Source organism: Lentinula edodes (assembly GCF_021015755.1).
Source record: "Lentinula edodes strain Le(Bin) 0899 ss11 chromosome Unknown C8R40scaffold_29, whole genome shotgun sequence".
Lineage (NCBI taxonomy): Eukaryota > Fungi > Basidiomycota > Agaricomycetes > Agaricales > Omphalotaceae > Lentinula > Lentinula edodes.
Genome location: NW_025764335.1, coordinates 74,424 through 93,064, shown reverse-complemented (window position 1 = coordinate 93,064; position 18,641 = coordinate 74,424). Strand labels below are relative to the sequence as shown.

The following is an 18,641-nucleotide window of genomic DNA, read 5'->3' as shown; positions in this document are numbered from 1 at the left end:
GGACGCGGTTAAAAGAAAGATATCTTCAATATCTCAATTCGGATAATCTAATCAATTAGTCAGCCAGCTTATTTTTATCATGCGCAGCCACCAGCGTGGGCGCTTAAATGTCAATTTGTCTCCATCGAACCAAGCAGGGACAAGCAGTTGCCTTTTCAATTTTGTATTGTCGGATCATTGATCGAAAGAATCTCGTCTCAAAAAACGAGCTCGTTCACTCTCGAGTCACCAGAGGTCCCCAGGCGACTCCTCAAATTTGCTTCAGTTAACAGGAGGAATGAAGCTTCTTAACTGGTAGTATGCCCCCCATGACTAATAACGATGGGGGTTTGCTATTCTACCTATGCTCATCCGTGACGCGTGTGGGGCTTCTTGTGGCTTGTTCTCGATATTATTTATTAGAAGAATCATACATATATTCACGCAGTAGCGGAAACTCTGGATTTTATGACTCTCATGCACCAGCTCTCACAGCGCTTCAAACAATGCGGCCTGAAAGTTGAGTCATAAAAGAGCTTCCGGTGCAAAACTATATCTGAAGCGCGGGTCCTTATTAACGCAGATCAGGCTAGAGTGTTAATATTAACCGCAGGAGGGCCCACAATACCTGCTGGAGATCTCCAGTTCTATCTTTCTGCCAATATTCGTCATCTCCTAAAATTTCATCCAATTACATCGAAAAAAAGGGTTGCCCTCCCTAGCTGGGAATCGAGCCCAGTTCTCGCACAGAACATATAACAATATAATAACATCGTAGAATACTGTTCAGTTCATGAATAGTGCGTGTACTAACCGATATACTACTAGGGATTGTATATCACAGACCTTAAACCTACTTGTACGAGTACTCGAGAGCAATCAAACGATATGGACGTTGCAAAAAGAAGGTATTCAGTATCTCAAACTCATGTCGCAGTTCACATTCCTGGGAGACCGAGTGCCAACTACTAAGACATATTTCTTCTTTCGTACCACAAATTAAGGAAGGATCTACATATTACCAACTGTTTATGCGCTCATAAATCGTGCGACGTTGTTGAGCAATGGAGTACATATGAGATCGATATTTTTTTGAACGCAAGGAGCAAGTACGGGTGGAGAAAGGATTAATGTCGATATTGTCAGATGTCCAGGATATCGTACGCAGAGCCCTATCCAGCTGTATCTACAATACTAGTAGATGCGCTCACTTCGCGCTCTCCTTGAACACCAAGGTCCGGACCGCGAAGTCACTCAACCGGCAGATACTGAAAAAAAATAAGTATTATCAACCCCCATCCTTTCGCAGAAAACCAAGAATCTATACTCACCTGTAACGACAAGACGTTGACGAGCACAGGTGCCGCCATTTACTATTGAATTTTCCTCCCGAAGAGTCACGCAGATCAACAGCACAGGGAAAACAGACCAGCAAGATTTATCTCTGCACTACCAGCGGGACATCACCACCATACGAAGGGCGGGCATCGACAATAGAGGTCGGTTGGGAGCCCTTCGATGAGAGCAGCACTGGGAAAGAGTGGATATTTTGATGAGTGGCCAGCCAGGAAGAAATATTGCCTCGAGGTTAGTACTTCCTCCAGCCTCCCGTAAAAGGGAGCGCTCCTTTCCGAACAGTTGCAGCTCATGCATTAGAATTAGTAGATTGTGTCACAAAGGACATAATAGCAGACAGCGTGGTCCTAGACGATTGAGCAATCCTTTGTCATTTCCTCCACGTCCGGCACACACTGATTCAACTAAATCTGTCCCCGGCCTTGCAGAGCGAAAGACATCCAACGTCGTTCTGCACCCAACTTCCCAACTATCCATCTCAACGTCTAGTGAATAATACAGATTACTAGACATTACAGATGAGATGCCATCTGCACCGAGGAAGCCAGACATGCACCAATTCCGAAGATGGCCCTTCGACTCAACAACTCGCTATCATCTTTTCCCTCCTTCAATATCCTTTGACAAAGAAATGCACAAAAATTTTGGACCCAACATCGGCCAGCCCTTCAGCCTTCACGGACTGATCCATTATGCAAAGCGCTCGCTCCTCGATATTACGAGCGCAGAGGCATACGGCAGATGAATAAGAAAAAAACAAATCATTGGGACTCGAGCGTCGAGCAACGACACTGAGAGAAAAACTGCATTTTGTTTAGGCTGTGTGTTTCGCCCGTTCTCCTCGCGGTCACTGACATGGAGAAATCATTCGATGATTTATACCCCATGATGCAGCGCACTAGGAGACCGACGAGGCTCATATAGCGATTGAAGCAAGAAAACGACATCCGAAGTTGTTCAGATTCAGAATAAAAAGAGTATTGTCCAGGCTCGTGATATTGGACTTGCGCCTCTGATGTCGCGAGGCGTCATCCGAAGCTGTTCAGATTCAGGATAAAAAGAGTATTGTCCAGGCTCGTGATATTGGACGTGCGCCTCTGATGTCGCGAGGCGTCATCCATCGCTGGGTTCGGTTTGAATAGTACGCATATACTATCACCAGGTGCGTCGTCACCAAACCGGTCATCTTTTTGCCTTCCACGCACTTTTTCATCAGTGGAAGTAGGTGGACATAGGACAGCATATGACTCGGAATTTTTCGACTATATTAGCTTGTAATTTCTCGCTTGTTTGCCACTCGCACGACAAATCTTCAAATTGTTCATTACAGTAAGAGCAGTACGAGTTATCTGAAGGGAAGCATGTACAGTACCTTAGTTATCGTGCCGAGCAGGGCTCACCCAAAGTTTGACAAACCCTTTCAAGATACAAGATTACCTTCAAAAAGATTGACTTGCAAACTAATGACCATTGAGTTCACTTGCCTTGATGCACAAATCATTCTTCATGGGCATTTGAAGTATCAACTCTGCGGAAAAGGAACTGTTGGTTCTGTTAGAACGATGAACACGATCGCGAGGAGAGGAAAGAGAATAAGAGAAAATATCGGGTGTTTCATTATTGTTCCGATTTGGAATTGTTTTCCGGCGGGCCCGCCTCAGGGCGCTTTGTTCATAATCTGTTTCTCTTAACAACTCCATGTCGTCAAGTTCGTCCACGTCAACGGCGTCGGCGACCTCCACTGCAGCTGCGGCAACCAGCTCTGTAGCATCGGGAACGATTTCTGTTGGCTCTAATCTCAAGGTGCATTTCGAAAACCGTGGTCATCATTGTCATTTTCTCAAGGCATAACCTGTCAACTGCTTGCTTTAGATCGTCGGAATAATACTTGCGATAGCCAGTGGTTGTCTCATTGGGTCGAGCTTTGTCTTCAAGAAGAAAGGATTGCTACGGGCGCAGGCCGGTAAGGTCGCTGGAGAGGGTGTGGGATATCTCAAGTCGGTGAGTATCGTACATTTGCTATGCGAGATGATTTCTGTCTAATATGGTCTTCGTCAGCCGCTATGGTGGATAGGAATGACGAGTAGGCGAATTCGTGGTCGTGAGATATCATACAGCACTAACATGCTTCGAATAGTGATGATAATGGGGGAACTATGTAATTTTGCTGGTCCGTGTACTCTCCGTTGTGTCCGTCTCAACCGCTCTCTAACAATGGTATTCCCTCAGCATACGCCTTTGTAGAGGCTATCGTGGTTGTGCGTAGTATCTTTCTCCGACGCTGAGGGCCTACTGACCACCATGCACATGCGCATTTCAGACTCCCCTGGGCGCATTATCCGTCGTCATTTGTGCTATTCTCTCTTCAATATTCTTGCAAGAAAAACTCACATTCTTCGGCTGGCTCGGATGTGGGCTATGTATTGTGCGTCCCTTCACTCAATGTGCTGCGCGCGCGGACCTCGCATTAAACCAACTTCCCCATTTGTAGATTGGTTCTGTAATCATTGCGCTCAATGGTACGAATCTCACAAGCTTCTTTGGACCTTGTCAATCTCAACGCTAATATCACCCTAGGTCCGTCAGAAAACTCTGTCGGCCAAATCAAAGACTTTGAAAAGCTATTCCTTGCGCCGGGATTTCTATCATATGCCTCTGTACTCATCGCCACAGCACTTGCGATCATATTTTACTTTGCTCCTCGATATGGGAAGAAGAGCATGCTGTGGTATATCTTCGTGTGTAGTATGATTGGTGGAATTAGTGTTAGCGTGACGACGGGATTGGGTGCTGCGATCGTCACTACTGCAGAGGGCGATAATCAGGTGTGTTTCGAAAAATATAATGATGGTGCTGAAATACTAAAGGGTGATTTATCAAGTTCAAATACTGGTTCATCTACTTCCTCATGGGATTTGTTGCTATTACCCTCAGTTCGTCCGCAACATTAGATTATTTGTTCGTGGATTGATGAATGTGTTTGTAGTAACGGAGGTGTACTATCTGAATGTTGCGCTGGCGCTTTTCAACACTGCTATGGGTGTGTAACTTCTGTAATGCGATTGAGCTTCCTACTAACTTTTTCTCCAGTTACACCCACTTATTACGTCATATGTAAGTCTGTGTTTTACTATCTTGAGCGAGTTTTAATCTTTCTGTCTTACTTTCAGTTACCTTTTTCTCTATATTAACGACAATCGTAAGGTCGATCCCGCATATTTCCTTCTGCGTCCATTAAACCTTTCTCAGGTACTCTTCCAAGGACTCTCCGCCTCGGTTTCATCGATTATCACCCTTGTCATGGGCTTCCTTGTCATTTGTTTCGGCATAACCATCCTTCAAATGTCCAAAGTTGACCCAGAAAACCTCACTAAACTTGACCGCCGATCCACTATTCTCCTCCAAGCTTCTCGTGAACACACTGCTGGCTTCGACGAGAAAGACGTGTTGGCCGTTGAAGATCCAGGTATGGATACTCTTAGAGGGTCGTTTGGCACTGTTGGCAGTATCATTCGAGCCCGGAGCGCAAGGAGAATGAGCCAAAGCCGTGGAGGAAGTCGACCAGGCTCGTATAGCACCAGACCGGCTGGTGCAATGGCACCGTATGATCCTCCTCGTGGTCAGGCATGGCTTTCTCCTAGAAACAGCACAAACACAGAATATCTTGGTGGTCTTAAGCGGCATCAACTGTATGATGCCCCGGTACCTCCAGGTTCACCTTCACTCACGGGCGCCACACGCGGAGATGACGCTTCATCAATCAGCAGCGCAGGTAGAGATTCGCAGATGATGAACAAACGCCCAACGATCAAATTTGATACTCAGGATGTCGTGCATCAATATCATCCGACTGGACAAACGCCGGGAGGTACAAGGGGTGATCCTACAGCTATTCACGGTCATCGAGCGACGGCAACGTCTCCTGGGATTCCTGGATTGCCGGGACACCACAATGACATGAATCCGCTTTCTATACCTCCTTCACCTAGTGCAGCCTCTGGATCGAGAGATCTTCTATCTGAGAGCCCGACAGACACTGAAGGCCCCTCAGCGTCTACGCTTTCACAAATTATTTCTCTACCTCCTCTCCCCCCACGATCGCCTGGACACGAGACTATACCTTATAGCGCTCCGCCGACGTCCATCCTGCCCCACCTCCGGCAAGGCAGAAAGGATTCGAGAGATTTATTTAATGATACGCCAAGCACCACAACGTTATTGTCCTTTCCGAGCGTGACAGATTCGGCGAGAAGCTGGGATGGGGACGAAGAGTCAAGTCATTCGAGTACGACGAGAGGAAGGACAGCGAGGAAGTATCCCAAAGGAGATAAAGAGACGGATCGGGAGGAGAGCGTCAGTTTGTGGCAGAGGGATGGGGATAGTGTAGACGGGGATGGGGACGAGACTGATATGGCACCGCATGGGGGTATACGACTGGTTACCTCTAAGGGGGGGAGTAGTAAATTCTGAGTTGGTGCGTTCTTTCGAAGCCCTGACGGAATGGTACATAATGAACGATGAGGACTGAAGAGTATGTATGAGTGTAAATATGTATGTGACGACTGTTGATTTACGCTGGGACTTTATTTGATTCATTACTCGATGACTTTTTTCCGTTTTTACTCACCCATCGCCTACAGATATGTACTGCTAATATAATGCAGATTATATCCACTTACTACTCCAACACAGAATCTATGGATGTCCCTCGATGACCATGTGGTTCACTAGAAAACGATTGAAAAGTAACGATCAAGAGTCAATCGCGGTCACCGCGGTCAGAAGTGGAACCGGCCAAAAGTAGAACCGGCCGGCGGGTGCCGAGAAAATTCATCGATGTCAATTTTTCGAGGTAAATCCGCCCTTCTTAATATCTCACTACGTGTACCAATTCCCTAGCAAAACCTTAGAATATTTCTCTGTGGTCGTCTGCAGCGTACGACCTCAGAGATCTTCTGCGCCACCATTTCTGACCAGGCAAGAAATAGCGATCTTCGCTTGTTAACCCTCGAGTTAGTCCTTTCATCTTTCCTGCTCACTAACAAACGAAAATAACGGCCTGTTAATCTTATCTAGGTGGGTATCTGTCAAAGGTATGCTCACAGACTCTGAGCAGTCAATGACAGCTCTGAATCTTTGTTTTCATTGTAGGCGAACCTCCCTAACAGGACTAGTAAAATCCGTATTTGTCAACCACTTATTTACATCAAATCATTTCTCTTTACGTCCTTCACCCTCAACACCTACGTCGTCGCCCTCAAACTATATCCTCGCTTAACAGGGAGCGAGGAACCCACATCTACTGACACTACCCTAAATTTGCCGTCCTCCTCCGCCCGGATCGTCATTGACCGTGGCGGTTAAGGTTCGGTACTTCGGACTTTATCGAACTCAGCAACCAAAGATTACCTTTCCATACACTCCCCAACCATAGACTCGCCATCGAACTCCTCACCCGGACAGACTGAAGTTGGAATGTCACAAGTAGAGATCCTCCACGCCTCTTTCAGTCCTATTGACCATGACATCTCTCGTCCTGAAAACCCGTCATTTTTCCATGACCTCGAAAACGTGACACGCGCTAATACAAACGCACTAGTTCACGATATTCTATCATCCCCTTCCCCACTACGCCTCAACACAGAGACAGCTGAATCTCCACACCACGAGGAAATTTTGTTCCACTCACTACCTCCTGTACACATCGGACACCCCGAAATTCATCTTCGGAATGGCGTCATGAATGCTTCCATGATGGCCAACGACGGCGAGCCTGATGCCGAAAAGGCCTTCTTTGTGGCCGATCTTAGCCAGGTATATAGACAGCACCAACGCTGGGTATCCTGTTTACCGGAGATAACTCCTTACTACGGTTTGTCGATCCACTCATTAAACTTTGTTCGCATCGACTAATTCATTTATCAGCTGTAAAATGCAATCCAGATCCGTATGTTTTACGTCTTCTCGCCGCCTTGGGCACCGGTTTTGACTGTGCTTCCAATGGGGAAATTTCCCGAGTTCTCAGCGTCGGCGGTGTTGACCCTAGCCGTATCATCTTCGCTAATCCTTGTAAAGCGAATTCATTCATACGCAATGCTTGCAAGTTGGGTGTCGACACTATGACCTTTGATAACATGGACGAACTTTACAAAGTTGCTCGCACCCACCCCCGAGCCAAACTAGTCGTCCGTATCCTTACAGACGACACGAAAAGTTTATGCCAATTGGGTCTCAAATATGGCGCTCCGCTTGTTACAGTTCCTGCTCTGCTTACCAAAGCCAAGGAACTCAACCTTGATGTCGTAGGCGTCAGCTTCCACGTCGGCAGTGGATGTTACGATCCGACTGTATATTCGGATGCTATCGCTAGGGCCCGATATACCTTCGACATGGCGAAAGAAGCCGGGTTTTCGTTCACCCTCCTCGATGTAGGTGGGGGTTTTGAAGATGCATCATTTGAACAGGCTGCGTCAGTCCTGAAGGATGCTATTGAAGAGCATTTCCCCGATCGAAGAAACATCAGAGTTATTGCAGAGCCTGGGAGGTTCTACGTGTCCAAAGCCTTTAGCCTAGCCGCGAACATCATCGCGCGTAGAGCTCCCTTTTCCGATTCCGCCGAGATGACAACTGGAAACGACCAGCCCTCTGTGATGTGTGAGTCTTATGTTTTATGTCTCTTTCGAGAAGCTTGTTTAATATGTATCGGCAGACTATATTAACGACGGCGTGTACGGAGCTTTCAACTGCATTCTCTTTGATCATCAAGTCGTTCATCCCTACGTCTTATCGATGAATGGTTCATTCCATGTCCCTTCTTCGGAGCCGGTATGCACTAGCAGCGTGTGGGGTCCAACCTGTGACTCCATTGACTGCGTTTGTCCGAAGACTGAGCTCCCCACAGGGCTTCGGGTCGGGGATTGGCTAGCGTTTGACAACATGGGAGCGTACACTGTCTGCGCGGCTAGCCAGTTCAACGGATTTGAAGTAAGCAATGTGGTCTATACCCTAGGCAGTGGAGTTGTTGCCGCTGAAGTGCGAAGCAAGCTAGTAGCTTTTGCCGTAGAAGCTTGTGGACGCTGATATTTCATTTATTGAATCTCAAATGCTGGGTTTATATGTTTATCCTATATAACACCTTTGAATTTTGTTTTATTCCATGATATCCATGATAGAAGCTCAGATACTTTCGTCCATTTAGAGGACCCCTATGTAATCGAAAAGTCGTATGTAGTGATGTGTCGGCCCGACGTGGCCGCATCTATATCGACGGGAACTACGATGGACGAACGACTGCAGCTAGTTGCTTCCACAGCTCTCTTGTCACTATTCACCTCTGGTGTTGTAACCACGCCAATTGCCTCTAAATCACTCCTTATCAAAGTCATAACATGTAAACACTCTTTAGTGGACTTTCCCCGTTTCCGCCTTACAGACTTGGCCAAATTCGAAGCAACTCTTGAGAGCTTGGCACACAATTGGCCTGGTCCAGGGGACCCAGTTTCTCTCCGCCTTGTGCGCGAAGACGGACATCTTCTAGTAATGGATGTTATTCTACCCAGTGGTGTATCCACTACTGCTCGTGGACTGGACTTTAACCCAAAGAATCCACGAAAGCGCAAGAGAATCATCGATGAGGAAGCCGACTCGGCTGCTGGGAGTGAGCCGGAGGAAGAGGAAGATGAGGAAGAGGATATTGGAAGGTATAAACAGAGCGGATTAGCTGGATTCAGTAAACAGCAACGAGAGGTTTATAAACTCGTCCAGCAACCCACTGCGAAAGGAAGACTACTTGCTGAAGAGGTCAGTTGTTAATGAACCGAATTATTTCAGCACAACTTGACTGCTTATCCAGTTTGCTTCAGACCATGCATTCGAACCAATATGTACACATGTCACCAAAATCGAGTGTGCCAAATCTCGTGCTGGTTCTATTTGTGACCGGGTTCACTTTCGTCCTCTTCTCCGACCTCATACAGACCCTAGCCTTGGGCACTGCTCATATCTCAACACATGTTATTCTGAACCAACATATGCTCAGTCGCCATCTATCCCGCCGTTTCCTTCTACAACTCATTCCACGACTCCGTATGGCGCTTCGCTCCCTCCCGGTGCACGTGGACCAACGTCTCTTCCTTCTGGATTAGGCGCAGGTGGAAGAGGGAAAGAAAAGGCGCCATGTAGATATCTCCACTACGAAATTGATTGGGATGGCGGCGACGGAGATAATGTACAGCAGGCTTCAAGAATGATAAAAAGACCACAGCATAAGTTGGGTATTGGGCTTGGTCCTACTGGCAAACGTACTCCTATGGTCTGTGTTTTGCTCGCTTACTACTTATCATTCTCAATGATCATCTAGCTTCCACCGCAATGGATCAACTGCGACTTACGAAGGTTCGACTATTCTGTGCTAGGCAAATTCCATGTTATCATGGCCGATCCGCCTTGGGATATACATATGAGTGTAAGTGCCAATCCTTCTTGGCTCTTCATTACTCTTCATTGAACATTCTCTGTTTAGCTTCCGTACGGTACCCTCACCGACGACGAAATGCGTGCTATGCCCATACCTACCCTTCAAGACGAAGGGTTCCTTTTCCTCTGGGTCACTGGACGAGCAATGGAAGTCGGTCGCGAGTGTCTCCGCGTATGGGGCTACACCCGTATAGACGAAGTCATCTGGCTCAAAACAAATCAACTTCAGCGCGTCATACGTACCGGACGCACAGGTCATTGGCTTAACCATACCAAGGAGCATATGCTCGTAGGGGTCAAGACGCAGTACCGGATCAACCCTCAGACGGGGGAGAATGAGCCTATTGATCCACCCGTATTGCCCAAGTGGGCCAATAAAGGGCTTGATGTAGATGTTATAGTAAGCGAGGTAAGAGAGACGAGTCGGAAGCCGGAGGAGGTATATGGATTGATTGAAAGGATGTGTCCTGGCGGACGGAAAGTGGAAATTTTCGGGAGGAGACATAATGTTCGACCAGGGTGGGTATTTTTCGCAACCATTGTTTTTATTTCTGCGCTTCCTGACGCCTGCCATTTTCTCTTCAGGTGGCTCACTCTAGGTAACCAACTCGGACCAGATCAGATCCACGAAGAGGAATTGGCGAAGAGGATAAAAGCTAAGTGAGTTCCAAAATTAAAATTCCATCATCGAATATGTTGCACATTGTCTCCTCGTCCTTGTTTCTTGTGCCGCCAATGGCTTACTCGCTCGCTCGCTGCATAGGTACCCTGACCGACCCATTGGCCTACCGAACTCGAACTGAAGAAATCGTTCTCTTTGCCGAATACGAACTTTTAACGGTATATCATCAATCTTGTTTGTTTAATAGGACGTTCGTCTGTACGATATGCGTTAGGTTTCGACATACAATCATATCGTTTTGGATCACCATCGTCTCCTGTGTACTACTAAGGGAGGCGTTTATGCATTGTCCGCTGCTCAAATGATTGTGGACCTTCCGCCTTTGTCGGACTCATCCTTGATAATCTCATGCATTTCGCTAACCTGAGAAGCCGCAACGTTCAAAAACGCAACACAGCTGGATTGTGCAATTGAGAATAATTTCCTTAAACAAGAAACACATCATAGGAGCCCCTAATTTGATAGCATTAAACTTTGTACGTGGTACTACCTTCCTTGTGCTTCAGGGTCAATTCAACTTGACAAACACTCGTAGATACGTGGATATAAACAATGTGATAGCATATGCAACTTCACAAGATGACATGGGATGAAATGAACTGGGTCAAAGGTATGTAGTAGCAAGAAAGGTTTTAGGTAATAGCAAGAAAGGTAGCAGTAAGAAAGGTACATATTTCGAACACGGAGTCAGCAAGAGAATATCGGAAAACATAATGAGTTAGATGTCGAAAAACCCAGGCTCGACCATCCTAGTAAGGTCTAAATCGGAGTCTTCTCTGCACTCACACTCCTCTAACTCTCCACCTGAACATTCATCACAGATTCCTCCATTACATCTAGGACACATATCCACCAGGTGCCCCTCACAGAAGATTCGACCACAAATTCCACACTTGTTCTGACACTCACTCGACGTGCAACCCTCTTGCGTGCTGCAACAGCCCCTGCACATGATTTGATCGCAATCTCCACAGTTACATCCTTCTCCCTTAGATGCGCATTGGGAGCAGAGTCCACAGTAGCAACCCATACATATATCTCCCAAGTGCTTCTCACAGTAAAAGCTGGAACAATCCCCACACCGCTTCAACTTGCTCTTTCCCGACGCCATCGTTTCCTTCCACTTTGTGACACAAACCCGGCACAGTAACGCACGATTGCAAGATTTTTCGGCGCAGCCTGTGGTGAGGTTGAGACCGTATTCCCGTTTGAAAACGTCCTTTTTCGGAGCCTTGGGTGTCCTGTTCTGCTTCTCTTGGCACTTCTTACAAATCTCGCTTGCTCCACACTGGTCGCACTTTTTCGAAGTAGACGATCTGCATTCGGTGCAGTACGACTTTCCACAGGAAGAACAATCCCAAATCGGAGTACCACCGCTAGAGCACGCACAGGAGTCACAAATCCAGGCTGGGTGGTTTCCAATACATTTCTTGCCTCCCTTGGGAGAGCAGTCGGGACATATGAGACGGGACACAGACCAGCAATTGAAATCATTGGAGCAGAGGCGCCAAATAGAGGCAGGAAGGCACGTAGAGCACGGAGCTAAACGAGGGGGATGTCGCGGCTGTGTATCCATTTTCTGTTTTTTTGAAGGAGGCTCTCCACGCCGGTCGACCATTAAATCGTTTGTAGAGAGTGTGGCGCGGACCACTTTGGCAACATCGACCGGCTCCCCGGTGCATTCCTTCTGGCAAATGTCTTTGCAAAGGATTCGATTACATCCGTCGACTGGACACGGTCTCAATCTGAGCTCGTCCCCGCTTCCATTGCAAGGTCTACAATAAACTTTTGACTCATGCTCAGAGCAAGTTGTAGCCTCGTCCAATTTCCAAGCTTTACATCCTTTGGACAAGCACAAAAGAGCTCCGCATTTAGCACACTTGCTCAATGAACGTAACCGAGGAGGAGGCACATGAGATTCAGTAGAACGACCTTCGAATCTCGATGCAGCCTGGGCATGCCGAGATGTTGAGATGCGACTGGCCTGTGACCAAGGCAGAAGCGATTTCGGTTTCGGACATAATGCCAGTCTTCAGTAGCCTTTCATGATAGTTCTACGAGTTTGCCTCGTCGAATTCCGCTCTTGAAAGTTGAAACAACATACTATGTACGCACCATGATACCTTTTCTATCTTTTTTTGGTAGAGCTGAGAGCTTCTTCGCAACTGCAATGTACGACATATTTTCTGAAGTCTGTGATTCATTCAAAAAGATACTTTCGTCGCTGAAGCAACTAAAACCTACCTTGTGTAAAAAAAAAAGGAAAAACAGGTTTTTGTAATGGACGTTCAACTAAGGAAGACCTGTGAGGACCTGTGGGTCCAAGTTCGATTTGACTTACTTACCTAAAGTCAAGAGATATTAATATCGTCGACTCGTTGTTCCACTTTTTGAAGGTAATTATACATATACGGTGCATCTATATATTGTACGGTATCGCTTGGTATCGCTCTATCAAGTGTATCAAAGACAGTCCAGAAATCCTTATCGTCGAGATATCTTTACTAAAACTTCAACCGGTTTGTTCATAAAGCCCTCGATGGCTTCTAAACCTCTATGGGGATCATACAATTCCAGCTTGTAACGCAGGAGGATAGTGGATATCAGCAGGTGCAACTGCAGAGTAGCGAGGCTGTCAGAATAAGGATCAGTCCGAGATACTGGCGTAGGTCATGAAGGACTAAGACTTACTTCTTCCCAATACACATACGCGGGCCAGCTCCAAACGTAAGAAGATACTTTGGGTCAGCTCTCTTCACATCGACGGACTCGGAAGATTTGTCGTCTTGAAGCCAACGGTCTACTTTGAATTCATAAGCATCGTCACCCCAAATATCCGTATCTCTCTGGATTGTATACGCAGGAACACTCAATTCAGTCCCCGGTGGGATGTTCGTGCCCACTAGTGTGACAAGTTTTGAAGAATCAGAAACAACCCTGGGTAGACCAAAGGCATTGGTTGCGAACATGCGGAATGCTTCTTGTATTGTGGCGGTCAGATAAGGAAGCGCTTTCACCTAGTCGAAAATTGGTATGAGATTTTTGGCCCATGATGGGATGACACTAAGAGAAACGATATAGCTGACCTGATCATGTTTAGGAAGCTCATCTGCAGCGCCCAGATCATGCGATAGTGTGCCGACATTTTCATCCAGTTCCGCGACGAGGCGCTCATGGACCGCGGGATGAGCAAGAATGTACCAGAGTATCGCGGCTGCTGAATCCGCAGTTGTATCAGATCCAGCGGTACTAGATCGAAATTCGATTAGTATGGTAGCCTCAACATTGCATACGATTGAAACCTACAGTAGAAGCATAGCTTCAGTAACTACAACTTTCTCGTCAAGTGGCACCTTGACCCCGTCGGTGAGTTGTTCGGAGCTTCTAAGTTCAGTGAGAAGTCGGTGCAACAAGTCATTCCGGATAATTTGATCATCGTTGTTCGTGGAAGACAGCCTTTTCCGGACACAACTTGTCGCGATATCCGAAAGCATCTAAAACCAAAAATTTTGAGTCAGTAGCCGGTCACAATATGAGCAGATTAATAACTTACATCGCTGCTACTCAAGCCTTTTCTGATAAGAGGGTCGGGCCAAAAGTGCAATATGAACCATCTGATCAACATCCCAGTTCTACCGAATGCTACAAGCGGTGGAAACAAACCAAGAAAAGCGGCGGCACGGCCTCGGAGACCAATCATAGCCGCAACTCCCGTGTCCTCACAGGATGCTGGAAGCACATCTGTTCCTCGGTCAAGCATTCCAAGCGATTGGCCAAAAGCGAGGTCTGAGATGACGTCGAATGTGAAGCAATTGAACCATGCGTGCATATTGAGGCAACTTGCTTCTTCTCCAGAAGCTCGCCCGGGAGTCTCCGCGCCCATGGGGACACCGTTAAGACGCGAATGAGTCATTTGTAGAGAAGAAGATTTTGACTCGCATTCCCTATCGAGGTTCCGCACTAGCTTCAACATATTGTTTGCAATCCATTCTTCCATTTCCTTGACACTTCTATAGCTGAGAGGATGCGCCAGAGCTTTACGTCTCTTGGTGTGCTCCAGGCGGTCCTGGGTGTTGAATAGATTAGGCGTGCCGTCAATGACAAACGCTTTGTAGAAATCAGACTTCGGAAGAGCGTGCTCGCCTTGAGCATAGACGACGTTTATGGCATCGGGATGAGAGCAGGAGATGTGATTTGGAGCGATGAGTACCAACGGACCGTATTTCTGGTGTAGAGAATGAACGTAGAGATGTCGCTTGCCTCCGCGAGAATGAAGAGCGAGTGGCAGGGAGGTATAGCGCGAGAGGAATGGACCAGGAATATTCCTGTAACGGCGGCGGACTGATAACCAGTTTCTTATCGCGAGAGCTAGAAATAGTGCGAGTATAGCGAGGGCGAGCATTTCGAAGGATGAAAGAAATAGATATTTGTTTCTATTTTATCCAATTTATACTGAATAACAATCAACGGAAGGATCTTGACATTTTGAAAATCGTACCCCTTACGGGGCATTACGCGTGTCTCGCCGAATCGCCAGGATCCGGCTTTGGCGCAATCTCTCCCAAAAGGGTGGTAAGTAGTTCAGGAACTGTTCGAGCCTAAGGCAAGAATGAAGATGAAATTGAGTATATCCATGCGAACATTGAAGGAACAAACGGTCGAAGAGCACGCGAATATTTCTCTGGCTCGAAAACGGGGTTCTTACTTGCGATAAGTAGAAGCCTTCGATAACGAATGACATGATATTATTAACCTTTTTCTCGAAGACAGCGGAAGTAATACAACTTTGTTGATTGCGTTAGACGGATCGACTGTATAATATCAAGTCTGCGTACCGGAGAATACACCACCCCCGACCTTGTTTATGTGTTGCGAGTACCTTGCCTTCCGACGAAGTGCAACAAGTGTGAAGAATCCAAAATTGGCATCTGCGTGGTTCGTTGTACAAACTGTTGCACTCTTGAAGTTGAGATGAGCAAAGAAGAAAAAAAACAAGAGATAAGGACATTACCTAAATCCCTCAGCGCTCAGCATTCGTTTTCACTAAGCGGTATCCCAATTCCGATTTGATAGTAACTTTCAACCTGTCCCATTGCCGACAGAGCTACATAGATGTTGAGACGCGTCAATTTCTGAGCCTTCTGCTTGATATTTCTTTCGGTGCTTGCTACGGAAAATTCTTTGATAATTTTGCGTCGAGGAAGAAGGAGAAAAAAAGAGCAGTTTGCGGTCCGGAGGTCCGGACAATCACCATGATATCACAGGATACAGTATCACCAATTTGGAAGGATGAAAAAATTCACATCGCAGACTTTTCATTCTCTTTCTTCCACCAACAATGCCTCGAACAGCAGAGACAGCTAGTTTTCAGGTGAATTTATCCAGCTGCGGCTTAATGTTAGGTAAAAATAACAATATTCAAACACTTCGCAGTTCAATCATACAATGATACGTGTCAGAGATCCGGATATCTCTGTAAAGTTTTATACAGAGGTACGTGTAATTCGAAAGCTGAGCAAAACCCGAATTGTCCACCTGCTCTTCGTGCTATTCAGATCATTGGCATGGATCTTCTATCTAGTAAGAGATGAACCCCGGATATTTATGTGTCGATCCCTATTCAACGGGCTCTGGCTACTTTCATTGCCTACAGAGAAGGATATGGGCGATTTCACGCTGTATTTCTTGGCTTTTGATCAAGGACAGAACTACAAGGATATGTCCGCAGAAGAGAAAGACAAAGCGAGATTCGCAAGGGAAGGTGAGCTCTATTTCTCTCGCTCGTGACTACGAGCAAACCTCATCATCCAATGCTATCCCGGAACTTAAATATGGAAACCCTCCTCTCACGCTTGCCTGCCTGCGATCCACGCCAACTTCCATTGTCTACATATATATGTCCCTCGTACAATGATCTTTGGTCCTAAACAGGCGTACTTGAATTAACTCACAACCATGGGACCGAGACGGATGCCTCCTTTGCTGGTTATTCTTCCGGTAATTCCGAACCTGGTAAGGGCTTTGGTCACATTGCCATCACCGTGGACGACGTGGAGGAGGCCTGTGCACGATTTGAGAAGCTCGGCGTTCAATTCAAGAAGAGGCCACAGGACGGAAAAATGAGGCATATTGCTTTCATTCTGGACCCAGATGGGTGAGTTTCTAAACGAGTCATCATCTTCTCATAAGCTAGGCTACAATTCAACTGTAGTTACTGGATTGAAGTGGTCCCCAGTACCTTGAAACTATGAAACGAGCGTTCGAAGATGTAACTCAGTTGTCAATAGCCACAGGAAAATGTATGTCAATGAAATCTTGTATCCATAATGAAAATTTCCACCGATGCACCGACGATAAGAACAAGAGCCATGTGGAAATTTTCGATTCAACTACTTTCGACTTGTTCTGCCCCTTGGCCCGGTGGCAAATCATTGGTCTCGCATTGACGCCATATCATTGGATATCGTCACGCTCTGCTTGATATTCACTCCTCGTAACAACCTGAATACCAGCAGGTGGAACTTCGCGAGTACTAAATTTCATGTCATGTGAAGGATTCGGACTACTTTTCTTCACCGTCGAGCTGTCAGCTTGGTCTTCCCTTTGTTTTCTAGGACGTCTAGAGGTTTCATGAACTCTTGTTTGACTTTCTCTAATATCCCCTAGCGAGTAGAACGTTCCATCTGACTGTCTGACGAATTACTGACCTCATCTGCAGTGGCACCAGCTTCTTGGTACTGTTTGCCTTAGGCTTTCCTCCCCCCGGGCTCCTCGAGCGACTCGGAAGCGAATAAGCACTGGACGAGCAGAGTCCTTTAAAGCACCACGAAATCACACTTTCATTCCCCAACTAATCTTCCTAGTAAACGTCCTTCCGTTCAAATAATGATCCTGTTCAAAAACCTTTTCGGTCTTCATACTCAGGCTTGCGATGCTCGTCGGTATCGTATCCGGCTACAGAGTCCCCGCGACAAATAAAAGAGCTCTCTCGGCCAGGTTAAATTCAGACAAAATGAGTCCCCTCTCGTTTATGTCTGGTCTCGAAGCTCTTGCTACTACTGTCATGGGCTGCGGCGACATAGGCGATAGTTGTGTTTTCGTTGGGTGCTGCGATCGGGCTTTGTGCTCGCCTTACAATGTAAGCTGAAAAAAGTTGCGTGGTCTTCATTCTAACGACTCAGTTCATTCCTGCAGTACAAATGCTACGCTGATGCTCCTTGGTCGAGAGACCAGCTTGCGCCGCCAACGTATAAAGACGAAGATGTGCGTATTGCGGCCGGGGAAACAATCTCTTTCGAAGTTTATCGCAGGCATAATGGCGGTGTGTTCAAAGGTTATCTGTTTCAACTCGAGGGCATGTCTGTGCATGGGTGGACTGAACTTGGAGTGACCTCTGATTACGACAAACGAGGCATATTTCACGTCGTACAAGCGGACTCGCAGGCTACACGATTGGCTGCAACGTAAGTGAGCGGGGTCCAACCCGTCCACACAATTTTCGTAGACAAAAAATCTGATAGACCGGTCTTGACAGTTCTCCTGGTGATCAAAGCGACGTGTACAAGCTGATAAACCAGGATCAACAAGACTGGGTGTACATAAATGCAGATCTTGACGTGAGTTCTCATATCCAAATCCTCGAAGATCACTTACTTATTGGCCGATGCATCATAGGATAAATCCCCCGCCACACAACTGAACTTTGTCGAAGGCATGTTCGGAGTTGACAAGTGCTCCTATCACGCACTTTGGTTTGGAACTACGATGAGGAATGACTTCAAATCTGCCCTTAACGTAAACGGAGACGGGGAGGGCAATGTTAAGGACGAAGGTTATACCGCGTATCTCCAAGTCATTAGGGAGCAATCCTAATTGTCTTATCAGAAACTTTATAATAAGTTAACGGCTTCTTTTTTTACTACATATGTTCTGGACTTGTAAAACTCGAAGTATAATAAGCGCTCACAGCGTCTACTTACAACTTCAAATCTTCTGGCCCATAGCCCCTGCATGAATTCAGGTCACTCTTACCGCTCATTTTGGCGATCTTCGTCAACAGAAAGCTCTTTTTGCAACGCAATTGTTTTCGAAGACTGACAGACTCAACACTTGATCATGATATGAACAGAAGTGGGCGAGAGTTTGATAA

General features: G+C 46.5%; 7 protein-coding genes and 1 pseudogene across 8 annotated transcripts; 5 read left to right on the top strand and 3 right to left on the bottom strand.

The window, feature by feature from the left end:
- Positions 1-693: 693 nt before the first annotated feature.
- On the bottom strand, positions 694-810 carry C8R40DRAFT_t177 (annotated as a pseudogene). Its single transcript has one exon. The product of its transcript is annotated as a tRNA-OTHER (tRNA).
- A 2,205-nt stretch (positions 811-3,015) lies between these two features.
- On the top strand, positions 3,016-6,167 carry C8R40DRAFT_1115511 (magnesium transporter NIPA-domain-containing protein). Its single transcript, XM_046228564.1, has 13 exons — positions 3,016-3,138; positions 3,208-3,336; positions 3,394-3,418; positions 3,473-3,505; positions 3,565-3,593; positions 3,656-3,760; positions 3,827-3,854; positions 3,913-4,160; positions 4,217-4,268; positions 4,322-4,375; positions 4,426-4,449; positions 4,506-4,534; positions 4,585-6,167. The coding sequence occupies exons 1-13, from the start codon at positions 3,034-3,036 to the stop codon at positions 5,803-5,805; spliced, it is 2,082 nt and encodes a 693-aa protein (XP_046083854.1). The 5' UTR covers positions 3,016-3,033; the 3' UTR covers positions 5,806-6,167.
- A 907-nt stretch (positions 6,168-7,074) lies between these two features.
- C8R40DRAFT_1051461 (ornithine decarboxylase) lies at positions 7,075-8,415 on the top strand (the record flags this gene model as incomplete). The annotated part of the gene is made up of 3 exons (XM_046224707.1): positions 7,075-7,207; positions 7,261-7,989; positions 8,045-8,415. 3 exons carry the CDS (start codon positions 7,075-7,077, stop codon positions 8,413-8,415), a joined length of 1,233 nt encoding a protein of 410 aa, XP_046083853.1.
- A 198-nt stretch (positions 8,416-8,613) lies between these two features.
- C8R40DRAFT_1173160 (MT-A70-domain-containing protein) lies at positions 8,614-10,474 on the top strand (the record flags this gene model as incomplete). The annotated part of the gene is made up of 5 exons (XM_046231976.1): positions 8,614-9,135; positions 9,188-9,646; positions 9,695-9,799; positions 9,857-10,329; positions 10,396-10,474. 5 exons carry the CDS (start codon positions 8,614-8,616, stop codon positions 10,472-10,474), a joined length of 1,638 nt encoding a protein of 545 aa, XP_046083852.1.
- A 501-nt stretch (positions 10,475-10,975) lies between these two features.
- On the bottom strand, positions 10,976-12,491 carry C8R40DRAFT_417295 (uncharacterized protein). Its single transcript, XM_046235006.1, has one exon. It carries the CDS (start codon positions 12,108-12,110, stop codon positions 11,211-11,213), a length of 900 nt encoding a protein of 299 aa, XP_046083851.1. The 5' UTR covers positions 12,111-12,491; the 3' UTR covers positions 10,976-11,210.
- Positions 12,492-12,976: 485 nt separating this feature from the next.
- Positions 12,977-14,894, bottom strand: C8R40DRAFT_1051526 (cytochrome P450; the record flags this gene model as incomplete). Its single annotated transcript, XM_046224710.1, has 5 exons — positions 12,977-13,124; positions 13,184-13,509; positions 13,579-13,741; positions 13,799-13,986; positions 14,046-14,894. The coding sequence occupies 5 exons, from the start codon at positions 14,892-14,894 to the stop codon at positions 12,977-12,979; spliced, it is 1,674 nt and encodes a 557-aa protein (XP_046083850.1).
- A 936-nt stretch (positions 14,895-15,830) lies between these two features.
- On the top strand, positions 15,831-16,743 carry C8R40DRAFT_1161987 (Glyoxalase/Bleomycin resistance protein/Dihydroxybiphenyl dioxygenase; the record flags this gene model as incomplete). Its single annotated transcript, XM_046230196.1, has 6 exons — positions 15,831-15,863; positions 15,926-15,985; positions 16,048-16,072; positions 16,146-16,253; positions 16,424-16,646; positions 16,704-16,743. The coding sequence occupies 6 exons, from the start codon at positions 15,831-15,833 to the stop codon at positions 16,741-16,743; spliced, it is 489 nt and encodes a 162-aa protein (XP_046083849.1).
- Positions 16,744-17,086: 343 nt separating this feature from the next.
- C8R40DRAFT_417022 (uncharacterized protein) lies at positions 17,087-18,497 on the top strand. Its single transcript, XM_046235005.1, has 5 exons — positions 17,087-17,157; positions 17,211-17,630; positions 17,687-17,955; positions 18,027-18,108; positions 18,167-18,497. The coding sequence occupies exons 2-5, from the start codon at positions 17,424-17,426 to the stop codon at positions 18,362-18,364; spliced, it is 756 nt and encodes a 251-aa protein (XP_046083848.1). The 5' UTR covers positions 17,087-17,157; positions 17,211-17,423; the 3' UTR covers positions 18,365-18,497.
- Positions 18,498-18,641: the final 144 nt, after the last annotated feature.

Coding starts and splice junctions, on each gene's coding strand:
- C8R40DRAFT_417295 (XM_046235006.1), bottom strand. CDS start 12,110: ATGGTCGACCGGCGTGGAGAGCCTCCTTCAAAAAAACAGAAAATGGAT.
- C8R40DRAFT_1115511 (XM_046228564.1), top strand. CDS start 3,034: ATGTCGTCAAGTTCGTCCACGTCAACGGCGTCGGCGACCTCCACTGCA. Junction 3,337..3,393: donor GTGTGGGATATCTCAAGTCG/GTGAGTATCGTA, acceptor GGTCTTCGTCAG/CCGCTATGGTGGATAGGAAT. Junction 3,761..3,826: donor TCGGATGTGGGCTATGTATT/GTGCGTCCCTTC, acceptor CCCCATTTGTAG/ATTGGTTCTGTAATCATTGC.
- C8R40DRAFT_417022 (XM_046235005.1), top strand. CDS start 17,424: ATGCTCGTCGGTATCGTATCCGGCTACAGAGTCCCCGCGACAAATAAA. Junction 17,631..17,686: donor CTTTGTGCTCGCCTTACAAT/GTAAGCTGAAAA, acceptor TCATTCCTGCAG/TACAAATGCTACGCTGATGC. Junction 18,109..18,166: donor ACATAAATGCAGATCTTGAC/GTGAGTTCTCAT, acceptor GATGCATCATAG/GATAAATCCCCCGCCACACA.